The following is a 12,867-nucleotide window of genomic DNA, read 5'->3' on the forward strand; positions in this document are numbered from 1 at the left end:
CAGTCCAGTCACTAACATCACCTATCCCATCAAAGGCAGGGCTACCTGTAAATCCAGTCATGTGATTTACAAGCTAAGCTGCATCCACTGTGCTGCATTCTATGTAAGCATGACAACAAACAAGCTGGCTGTCCACATGAATGGCCACTGACAAACTGTGGCCAAAAAACAAGTGGACCACCCTGTTGCTGAACACGCTACCAAACATGATATCCCTCATCGCAATGACTGCTTTACAGCCTGTGGCATATGGATCCTTCCCACCAACACCAGATTTTGTGAATTGCGCAGGTGGGAACTTTCCCTGTAATACATTCTATGTTCCTGTAACCCTCCTGGCCTCAACCTTCATTAGTCACCGAGCTCACCAATCCAGCCCCTCCCTGTTCCCATTCCAGCACTACACAGCCTTCATTTCACCGCCACACCCTGTCTTTTAATTTCTTTTTGTTTCTCTCCTTTCCACTACTCAACCCCTCCCCCCTCCACACCTTCTCTCCTGCCCTCCATCTAAACTGCAACACTTCACTGTCTGCCACTCCCACCATACTATCCCTCCCCCTCCCCGCCCCAGCCTCCTCCTTACCCCCACCCAGTCACCACTCCCATCATGCACTGGTGCTGCTGCTCGCAGTGTGGTTTCAGTTCTCTGAGACTGCAGACGTGTGTGCAAGTTGCATTTGCGCGTGTGTGTGTGTGTGTGTGTGTGTGTGTGTGTGTGTGTGTGTGTGTGTACTGCTGACAGAGGCCTTCATGGCGGAAAGCTATAATTGTGTGAATCTTTTTGTTGTGCCTATCACGGCTCAGCATCTCCACTATATGGTGAGTAGGAACTTCCCTTCTCCGGTATTGTTACATTCCATCCTGGATTTTCCATTGTTTGATATCCCTTCCTTGGATGCAATAAAGTGGAAACAGAGCTTCAAACACTGCATATCAGGAATGAGTTTAGAACTCTCACAGGTTCTGTACCTCTTCTGAAATCCCTGCCTGAAAATAAGTTTCAGGAGCCCTTTGGAGAAATAATGAAACTCCAGAAAGTGATAGTAACAATACTGATAACAACATCAGAGGAGAGGTGATTTTTCTCTACCCTGGAAAAAACAAACATTTTTCTGCAAACTACTGTGAGTCAAGAGAGGTTAACATCACTAGCAGTAATCTCCATCAAGAAAGATTTAGTATGCAATACTGTATACTTCAAAGAATGTCTTACTGACAGATTCTCTGCTTGTGAGGAGAGGCGATTTCATAAAAATATTCATCAAAAAGTAAGTGTATTTCTCTACAATATTTATTTTGTTATTAGTTTTTAGCCTTATATTTAGTTATTTGGAACACTGAAGTCAATTTTCCTGTGAACCCCCATATAAAATCCACAAACTGCCATTAAAGCAAGGTATTAGAATAGTAACTGGTTATATCTTTTTAATATATCAGTGAAGGATGATATTAATAAAATAAGTAAGTAAAGTTGCAAAAATATGTATTCAAAGAGGTGCATAAATTTCAAATGCAAAACAATTGTTACATTTTATTAATTGTGTTCACCTTTGTAACTGAGAGATCAGCACAGCTGACTGTAATGCGGAGGATCCAGGTCCAATTCCTGGTACTTCCAGCAATTTTTCTTTGTGGGGAGGGGAGGGGGGAGGGGGGGGGAAGCACTTGTATGGGGTGCACTCAGCCTCATGAGGCCAATGGAGGAGCTACTCTACTAATTAGTGGTGGATCCGAGCTCAAGAAACCCAACAACAATCGAGAAGGTGGTGTGCTGACCACATGTCCATCCAAATGGCATCCAATGACACCACAGGCACAGGATAACAGGGCAGTCAGTTAGGTCCGATTGATACATCTTGGGCCATAAGTCAGATCTTTACTTTACCTTATATTAATTTCAGATTGAATACGGCTGTCTAATCACAAGATATGTATTTTACAAACATGAATTGGGTCACAACATATTGTACAGTATTAGTATCATTATGCACATTAAGTAAATTATGTTTAAAGAAGACCACAGATACAAATATGTAAGTAATGAGCGAAATTTGAACATGAAATATTTGTCAAAAAGAAATCTTTAAAGTGTATTGTGGATTTAGTACACCATCAGTTGTATTGAATTGGCAAAGTAAGATGGATTGATACGAAGACTGTGACAGACTGGCAGAATGGAGTTATTTGCTGTATCAATGCAGATGCATTTACAACAAATGGTGTACCACTCACAGCCATGTAACATGGCTTAGAAACAGTGGTCATAAAATGATTCTAACACACAGAGATTGGAGACAAATGTCATGCCTTGGCAATAAGAACTGGTTTCATATCCAACAGGAATTGCTGATATCAGAGTATTCAGGACCATCTCAACCAGTTTTTGAGTGAATATTGTGAAGGAAACTATGTGCTGTGGACATTTGGAGACATGTACCATGCAAAAAGTGATATTTTCAATGGCCCAAATAATACAGAATCTGTACAGTAGCTGACTGGAGATATGTATCATAGTCCAACAAGTCACTAATCTGGCTCTTTTCAAATGATGCAAGACCTCAAGTTCACTGACAGTCCAAAGAAACATTTAATCTACAGTGTGCAGATGGTGTAGTTCAGGCTTGCACTGGTTCTGTTACATTTTGTGGATGTTTTTCATACCATGACCTCTCTCCACTCATCCAGATTACATTGAATGTGAAACAGGATGATTATTTCCATACTACCATAGACCAAGTGCTGCCATTTCTTCTATATCAGAGTTGGTCATCGTGCGCCAAACTTCATGCGGGTCTGCTGTGTGAGCCACATGCAGGCCAAAGCTTAGCCTGTCTTGGCTTTGCTCATTCCTTCCCAGAAGAGCTTGATACAGCATGATATTTCATTTAGTATTGTGGTGTGGCATTTTTTGGTTGCAAAACTCTTTTTAGTTTGGCAAAATCGTGGTGTCAATGTTGTTTACCCTTTGCTATTAGTTCATGATATGAAGGACGTTGACAGGTCCAGTAGCTGTTTGCAGAAAGAGAGGCAGTCTAGCAATCTACCATCACAAGCCTTTAAAAAATGAATGGGAATGACAGAGGAGAGGGGTGAGAATTCTCAATCGTATTATGCAGTTGCATAAGCAGTAGTTCCTGCAAATTTGCTACAAAATGATATTGCAATACCATGCAGAAAGAATCTAGACTTAGTTGACAATGAAAGAACAAAAAATTGCAATGATTGATACATGGTATCCATTGTTCTATATGTCAAGAAACACTTTATGTTAAATTTGCAGGCATGGGGCTCTTGAAAAAATTGGTGGTATGAATAGCAAGATTTTGGAAGTCACATGCATTCCACTGCCAGTTGCAATGGTTTATGATGGAACTGAATGAAGAGTATGAAGACCTCATATATTACTGCAAGGGACATGCCTGGAAAGAGTTTTTTATTTAAAACCCACTATTGGTGAATTTATGAAGGAAAAAAAGAGTGCAGGAATGAAAATTAGAATAACCAGAATGGACTGCAAAGCTTGCATTTTAAGTGAACTTTACTGCACACTGCCTGCAGTAAATCATTGCAAGGTGAGAAACAACTTCTTTCTGGTTCAATGAGGGTGCATTTAAAAAGAAAATTGCTTTATAGGGGCACATTTGACGAACAGAGACCAGTCTCCTAAGCTCACTGTGACTAAAGAAAACATGTGACCTGGAAATAAATACACGGAAAGTACCTAACATTTTGAAGGTACTGTCAATCTTACACCTGTTTTTAAGACCTTACTGCTGGTAAACCTTTCAGGATGTTTTCAAGACCACCATTTCAGTGGAAAGCACCCCTGTGCATGTGCAACATAATTCCTGTTTTAATGTCAAATACTTTTACATTATAACTGTCCAGAATGTATACATTGCTTTCCTCAGGTTGAGTTTCCATGTCTCCATAATGAGGTTGAAAAAGTGCATCAATTCTGATCAATGTATCTGTGTGAAAAACCTTTTTCCACTATGAAATTAAATAAGTCACAATTAAATGGCAACCTGAGTGTGAAAATCCTTGAAAATGTCTGGGTCTGTTCATATGTGACAGTTTGTGCTAGATTTGACTTCAGCATGCCAAAAATAATACTGAAAATTTGTTATCTTTGTGATCTATGTTGTTGAGAAATGTGAAATATAAAACCAAGTTGCATGCAGTGTGACTGAACTACCATTTAAAGTTGCACATTCACAGTTTCCCCTCTTACCCTCCTTGTGCTCAGACAGCATGGTGTGGCAGGGGGGAGAACTGTGCAGTGAGGCTGAACACAATGGCTCTCGTGCCAGAGCATGACTCGCAAGCTGAATTCTTAGCCACCCCTGTTTTATATCTTCATGGTGAGTATGCTGTGAACACTCTTGTCTTCCAAGTTGACAACAGTTGTGTTTGCAGGGTTTCACATGTACCCTCCTGCTTTGACAAACACTCAGGTACCCTATCACACCTCCAATGGCCAACTATATCACCTGATCTTAATCCCGTAGGAAATGTCTGACACTATTGGGAACAGTGGGTGAAAGGAACAGTGGGTGAAATGTGTCAGTCATCATCCCCACAATTTAGTAGCTCTGTGGGCTCTAATCATCAATGAATGGCCTCAGCTGAATATTGCACACTTGAAGAAACTTGTTGACACTCTCACTTATGAAACTGGGGCCATTACCAAAACTAAATGCAATGATAGATGATATAAGCATGACGTCTCCTGTGAGTGACTAACTTAATGGATTCTGCATGAAGACACTTGAACAATATCTGTAACAGTTTGTAGAATCACATACTCATATTAAGCCAGCACTAACCTGGAATTTAAATATATACATGACAAACTCTACTCAAATCAGAATCACACCACTAGCTTCTGACTCAGTCATGAAAATGGTGAAATGATAAAATATCATCTACAGTACAATACAACAAGTAGGACATCTATTACACTGAAAAGGTTATAAATAAGACTTCTTCATACAATGTAGCCTTCTGTTGAGTACTTCTGCTTCTAATTTGGTGTTACATGCACATTATTCTACACTGGAGGACTGTTATTAATATTTAAATCTGAATGTGAACTTATTGCAAAATTTGTTTAGCTGTAGATACTTTTAAACTAGATAACTGGGTTCAGTGAGGTGAGCAATACAGTGAGGTGTGGACAGGGAATATTTGTTCTCAGTACTTATTAGATTAGATTAGATTTACTTTCATTCCAATTGATCCATAGTGAGGAGGTCCTCCAGGATGTGGAACATGTCAGAAAAACAACAATACATGACAAATATTTACAACTAAAACAAATAAGCTAATGTACCATTCCACAGGTCCCAAGTGGAATGATCGTCATTTTTTAATGAACACTAAGAGTCATTTTACAAATACTAGCTGCACTGTTCTTATACAAGACATACTCTACAAATACGGTGGTAAGATATTCCACTTCCATATAAAGTACTTAAATACAGAATACACAGCAATGTATTTACCATATTATCTAGGCTCTGCAGACAGGATTCAATGCCAAAAAGTACATTACTTCCTTCGTATGGTAATCTACCAGCAAACGTCCAATCTTGTACCAAATTATGCCCTTCACTGCTCATTAGATATTGTAATGTACTGTAAGCAGAAGGCACTGTCAGACCTTGTGCCAAAACTTGGAAAACTGCTGCTCTAACACCACAATAGTTGTCACCACGTATACGCCGTAAATGAGAAACTCCCAGTGTTGATGGTATTTCAGCATACCCCTGAAAATAATGAACTAGTCTTTAGTTATTATCTAAAATTTCTGTAACATGGTGGAAATATTATTGTTCATGAACAGTCATGTAAAATGTATCTCCTTTGAGAAATATAAGGAGTGTCCATGATTAAAGTTACAGTTTCAAAACGCTTTAGAAAGAAAATCACTGCTCAGAATGACATTAAATTTGAACTGCGTATTATTGGTGCAGGGGCAAACATCATGAGGAACAAAATTAATGAAAATTTGACTGGCAGATGGCACTGTAAATATCAAAATATGCACACCAATAGATGGCTGTTCCTCAGTTTGTCCGAGATGCCCAACATGACTTTCTCCATGAAGGATCACATGCTGCTGGTAGAGCTCTTTTAGAAGAAAGGTGACTGTGCACCAATAGCCATACAGAAATTCCACACATTCAATGGTATGAAAAATGGCATTAGTTTGATGTCTGCTAAGGGTCTAGAGAAAAGGATCACAAAATTAAACAGACAGATTCTTTTAAAACGTAATGTGACAGAGGGAGAAAGGCGATTGATCTGATGTCTGCCAAACACATGGCCACAGAATTGCATGAGGGGTTGAGTGGTGGTGTGCAAACATACAGTGCATGAGAACTTGCCTGAATGTTGTACATGCCTGTGAGCACAGTGCATAAAATCCTATGAAACATCCTGTTTTACTATCCATATAAAATTTTCCACGTTTGGGAGCTGATTCCTGCTGACGTGTATGCAAGACAAACATCTGCTCTGCAATTTCTTGCTTACATGAACGTGGAGAATGAATGGCCATGGACCATTCTGTGGACAGATGAAGCCCATTTCCACCTCCAAGGACATGTCAGTACGCAGCATTGCACATTATTATTATTATTATTATTATTATTATAAGGAGAAGAGAGCCGCAGGTCCTGTTACATGTACCATCACTGATAAATTCTATGACAGTCTTTTGCACATCAGTGTCATTTCAGTCCTTCAACAGCATGGATGTGTAGATAGGATCACTTTTATTCAAGGTGGTGCTCCTCTGCACATAGCACAGCCAGTGAAATGGCTGCTGCAGAGGCATTTCAGAAATGCTATAATCATCAGCCATTATTTCCCTACAGCCTGGCCATTCAGATCACCTGATTTTCATCTGTGACTTCTAGCTGTGGGATTAGCTGAAAGATGTTGTGTTCAGTGCCTCAGTTACGAACATAGCTGAATTGAAGGCACACATTGCACAATGCATTCTGAATGTCATCCCTGAGACACTCCAATCTGTTGTGGAACAGGCTGTTACTTGATTGCAGCCTGTGGCAGACAATGGTAGACATCATGCTGAAAAGTCTTGTGCCAGGCTCATAGCGATTTGAAACAGTTACTGTTTAGCTTTTTATGTGGTTTTTGGCTCCAGAACAATTAACAAAACTGTCATTTCACTTTATATACAGTTTTTGGACTAAGAATGATTAAAAACTGTTTTTTTTTTTCATCTGATGTGGTACAATCCTGCCATGATAGATGGGCTTACCTTACTAACTGTGCCACAACTGCTGTCACCAGACTTGTGCAGACACAGAGATTGAATGGTTTAGATGGTGTAATGTGCAACTCTAACCATAGACAACGTATTGCAATTCATCAATCATTTGTAGCCAACCCCATTTACATTAAGAACCAGTGCCTCAGTAATATGATATTCAAATTTTGACATCACTCTGAACAGTGGTTCTCTTCCTACAGTATTTTGAAACTGGAAGTTTAATTATGGTCATCCTATATTACATCACTTTATTCAGCATTATTAACAATGACAGATATATGGAAATACTAAATGTTATGATATACTATGAATAAATTAAGTTAATCTCTCCAAAGTAATAAAATTTGCAGGAGTCTGAAGTAAGCTTTGTGTTAAACATTCACATTGCTTGAAGAGGTTTCACGCATTGCACTGAATGGTGTTATCGAAAATGCACAGTTTCCTTTACATTATCTTATGCAGTGTCAGAGAACTCCACATGCAGTTATTGTGCTGAGAAAGCCTCAAACAGCACATTATTCACAGTTTATTTCCTAGTGACATTTTGCTGCCTTAACAATGTACAAAATATCCTGGTCCATCCTTATCCCACGTCTACTCCCAGTTACTTAAACATGGGTCATAACCTTGTGGAAGATTCAGGTGCAAGGCCTGTTCTATATATTCCACTCAACAGCTCCTACTCCAGACCTATAAATGACACATTTTACCCTATAGAAGCTGGATCACTGACAAATCCATGCATATCTTATAGCTTTGATGCAGCTTTTGCACAGTTTTTTATGTAGGTATTACCATCATCAAATTGAAGCCAGATTGGATATGTCAGCCTATTGGTAGAGTATACCACTAAGAACAATATAATACACTGAGGTTTACCAACCCAGATGTCATCTGGATCTTCATACTAATACACCCTTTTCTGAATAAATTTGTACATCATAATCTCTGTCCACCACTTTCCTCCACCAATTTTTTGTATGTACACATTATATCATTCATAGGAGAAATGTCACAGTATACCATGTAAAGCTATAGAGCCCTCTGTGTTGCTGCTTACCCCTGATCTTGATGAAATGGATATTATAGGACTTTTATATTGTGAGTGATGAACACTGTATGATTTATATGATGTCTAAATTGTTCATTATTGTATCATCAGACATAGCTCACATAATTATGAAATAGTTTCATATTTTGAACTTTATGGAAGTATTATTTTATTTTGTTATATGACAACACATAATTGTACCTGAATCTTCATTTTGTACTATGTCATATATTATTATATTTACAATTATGGTGTGAATTCCATGTATGTCACCTGATTATGTTTGGACTGCCATATTACTGTGAATTTGCCTGGTTCACCACAAAACCTGAAAATTACACAGGGGAAATATGGACTCTATATTTCAATAGTATTATAGTTGTTGCATAAATGGTTTCATATTTCACTTTGGCATTGTATATTAATGTATCCAGCATACCTTTTAATTGTAACACAGGATGTAACCTTTGAAATGTATGGAAAACCAATGTATCAAAGATGTATTAAGTGATTTTCTTTTATTTCATATCACATTTTTCTCCAGTAGTTATCTATAGTGCCATTAGTGTCCAGATTCTTTTCTTGTGAGTCACTATACACACAGTTCTATCAGTTAACTCTTCTACTTTGCACTGACAAGATACTTTGTATCAATCTGTTCCACAATATGTCTAAACTTGTAATTGTTAATATTATCTGCATCACTGTTTGGTCATACTTTCTTCCTGTTTATACAGTCCCATACTGTCTTCAGTAGCTTCCCCTATATCTCTCAGTTTACATTTAGATTTTATTAGTAATGGTAACAAGATAAATTGTATTAATTCTTTGATCAGGCTATGTAGAAAATAATGACTGCTAGTATGTCATTCTTCAAGAAGAATATAATAATTCCAATCCCAAAGAAAGCAGGTGTTGACAGATGTGAAAGTTACCGAACTATCAGTTTAATAAGTCACAGCTGCAAAATACTAACACGAATTCTTTACAGACGAATGGAAAAACTAGTAGAAGCCAACCTCGGGGAAGATCAGTTTGGATTCCGTAGAAACACTGGAACACGTGAGGCAATACTGACCTTACGACTTATCTTAGAAGAAAGATTAAGGAAAGGCAAACCTACATTTCTAGCATTTGTAGACTTAGAGAAAGCTTTTGACAATGTTGACTGGAATACTCTCTTTCAAATTCTAAAGGTGGCAGGGGTAAAATACAGGGAGCAAAAGGCTATTTACAATTTGTACAGAAACCAGATGGCAGTTATAAGAGTCGAGGGACATGAAAGGGAAGCAGTGGTTGGGAAGGGAGTAAGACAGGGTTGTAGCCTCTCCCCGATGTTGTTCAATCTGTATATTGAGCAAGCAGTAAAGGAAACAAAAGAAAAATTCGGAGTAGGTATTAAAATTCATGGAGAAGAAATAAAAACTTTGAGGTTCGCCAATGACATTGTAATTCTGTCAGAGACAGCAAAGGACTTGGAAGAGCAGTTGAATGGAATGGACAGTGTCTTGAAAGGAGGATATAAGATGAACATCAACAAAATCAAAACAAGGATAATGGAATGTAGTCTAATTAAGTTGGGTGATGCTGAGGGAATTAGATTAGGAAATGAGCCACTTAAAGTAGTAAAGGAGTTTTGCTATTTGGGGAGCAAAATAACTGATGATGGTCGAAGTAGAGAGGATATAAAATGTAGGCTGGCAATGGCAAGGAAAGCGTTTCTGAAGAAGAGAAATTTGTTAACATCGAGTATAGATTTAAGTGTCAGGAAGTCATTTCTGAAAGTATTCGTATGGAGTGTAGCCATGTATGGAAGTGAAACATGGACGATAAATAGTTTGGACAAGAAGAGAATAGAAGCTTTCGAAATGTGGTGCTACAGAAGAATGCTGAAGATTAGATGGGTGGATCACATAACTAATGAGGAAGTATTGAATAGGATTGGGGAGAAGAGAAGTTTGTGGCACAACTTGACCAGAAGAAGGGATCGGATGGTAGGACATGTTCTGAGGCACCAAGGGATCACCAATTTAGTATTGGAGGACAGCGTGGAGGGTGAAAATCGTAGAGGGAGACCAAGAGATGTATACACTAAGCAGATTCAGAAGGATGTAGGTTGCAGTAGGTACTGGGAGATGAAGAAGCTTGCACAGGATAGAGTAGCATGGAGAGCTGCATCAAACCAGTCTCAGGACTGAAGACCACAACAACAACAGTATGTCATATACACTGAAGCACCAAAGAATCTGGTATAGGCATGCATATGCACATACAGAGATACGTAAACAGGCAGAATATGGTGCTGCAGTTGGCAATCCTATATATGACAACAAGTGTCTGGTGCAATTGTTAGATTGGTTACTGTTGCTATAATGGCATGTTGTCAAGATTTAAGTGAGTTACAATGTGGTATTATAGTCAGCACATAAGTGATGGGACACAGCATCTCTGAGGTAGCGATGAAGTGGGGATTTTCCAGTATGATCATTTCCTGAGTGTACTGTGAATATCAGGAATCCCGTAGAACATCAAATCTCTGACACTGTTGCTGAGAGAAAAAGATCCTGCAAGAATGGGACCAACGATGACTGGAGAGAATCATTCAGCATGACAGAAGTGCAACCCATCCACAAATTGCTGCAGATATCAATGCTGAGTCATCAAGAAGTGTCAGCATGCAAACCATTCAGCCAAAAAACATCATCGATATGGGCTTTCAGAGCTGAAGGTCCAGTCATGCACCCTTGATGACTGCATGACTCAAAGCTTTATGCCTTGCCTGGGCTCATCAACACTGACATTGGACTGTTGATGACGGGAAACATATTGCCTGGTTGGATGAGTCTCGTTACAAATTTTATTGAGTGAATGGACGCGTAAGGGTATGGCGACAACCTCATGAATCCATGGACCCTGCATGTCAGCAGGGGACTGTTCAAGCTGGTGGAGGCTCTGTAATGGTGTGAGACATGATACATCTAGGTACGACTCTGACAGGTGACATGTATATAAGCATCCTGTCTGATCACCTGCATCCGTTTATGTCCATTGTGCATTCTGATTGACTTGGGCAATTACAGCAGGACAATGCGACACCCTATACATCCTGAATTGCTACAGAGTAGCTCCAGGGACACTCTTCTAAGTTTAAACACTTCTGCTGCCCACCAAACTTCCCAGACACGAACATTATTGAGCATATCTGGTATGTCTTGCAACGTGTTGCTCAGACAAGATCTCCATCCCCTCACACTATTATGAATTCATGGACAGCCCTGCAAGATTCATGGTGTAAATTCCTTCCAGCATTACTTCAGACATTAGTTGAGTCCATGCTATGTTGTATTGTGGTGCTTCCATGTGCTCACGTGAGCCCTACACAATATTAGGCAGGTGTACCAGTTTCTTTGGCTCTTCAGTGTAAATGACTTTTTTCTGATACTTTTTCTTCTTTGTACTGTCCTTTTGGAGGTAGCCAGTGATCCAAACTCAACAGGATATAAACAAAATGTTTTTGGACCAGACAAACATATAATCCAATTATACAAACAATCCTGCAATTCCTCTGTACATATGGATGAATCACTCGATACAATCTCACACACACACACGTGCTGATGCCAGATCTCATGGCAAAACACCTGCAGCAGATTTAAAGGCTGTTGCAGATCTCTACAGTCACTTGTCAACCAGCCAATGTTTACAGCAAGCTCTCCAGTATATCTATTGGCAACGACCCCGTGCTGCATGATTTTCTCTTGGACTGTAATTTGGACTTTGTTGCTAACTGCTGACAACACTTTGCTAGCTCTGGGCTTTTCCTGTCTGCCTAATACAGGACTGTCTTCACTCGTTGTGTTTGTGGTAAACAAACTGACACAATATCGATATGCCAAGAGCGTGGTTCATTCTGAGTGTTTCCTAGCTGAACCTACTGTACAAACAGTATTCTCGAGCATGGACTTGTGAGCTATTCAACAGACTTTCAGAGTACTGCATTGAACATAAGGTAACTGATTCCAGGAGTCTTTTGTGTATTTCCAGAAGAGTCAGGAGCTATTACTTTGTGTGATTTTATTGTAAATAAGTTGATCTTCATGAAATCTGAGTTGTTGACAAAGTAGACTTACAACAGTGTTATCGAATTTTTTTTGGAATTGCAGCTCACTGCACCAGAATGAGACTTGTCATGATGTTGTGCTGAGTGTTTCAACCATAATGGACCAGTAGTTTCTTGAGCTATGGAAATGAAAGCTCAAGTAGCAGCACGAGCTCATGCAGAAGTTGACATATCTAGCACATCAACAATCACTTCCAGCAGTTCCAACTTTTCAGCCGTTTAATGAACTCAAAAGGACTGGGAAGAGTATCAAAAGGTTTTAGCACTTTATTTTCAGGCAAGTAACATTCATTACCCTGAGCAACAGCAATCCTTTCTATGAAATACAAATTAACATCTCTACTATCTTGTGCAAAAGTTGGCTCCTTTATCTAACCCACCATTGCTGCC

General features: G+C 39.2%; 1 protein-coding gene across 1 annotated transcript in view; it reads right to left on the reverse strand.

Annotated features, from left to right (window-relative positions):
• LOC124555767 overlaps positions 1 to 12,867 on the reverse strand; it is a 225,168-nt gene that overhangs the window by 34,412 nt on the left and 177,889 nt on the right. The window contains exon 9 of the mRNA XM_047129813.1: positions 5,511 to 5,774. Coding sequence (XP_046985769.1) covers positions 5,511 to 5,774 — 264 coding nt within the window. The remainder of the gene's footprint in view (positions 1 to 5,510; positions 5,775 to 12,867) is intronic.

This window comes from Schistocerca americana, chromosome X (assembly GCF_021461395.2).
Source record: "Schistocerca americana isolate TAMUIC-IGC-003095 chromosome X, iqSchAmer2.1, whole genome shotgun sequence".
In the NCBI taxonomy this organism is placed as follows: Eukaryota; Metazoa; Arthropoda; class Insecta; order Orthoptera; family Acrididae; genus Schistocerca; species Schistocerca americana.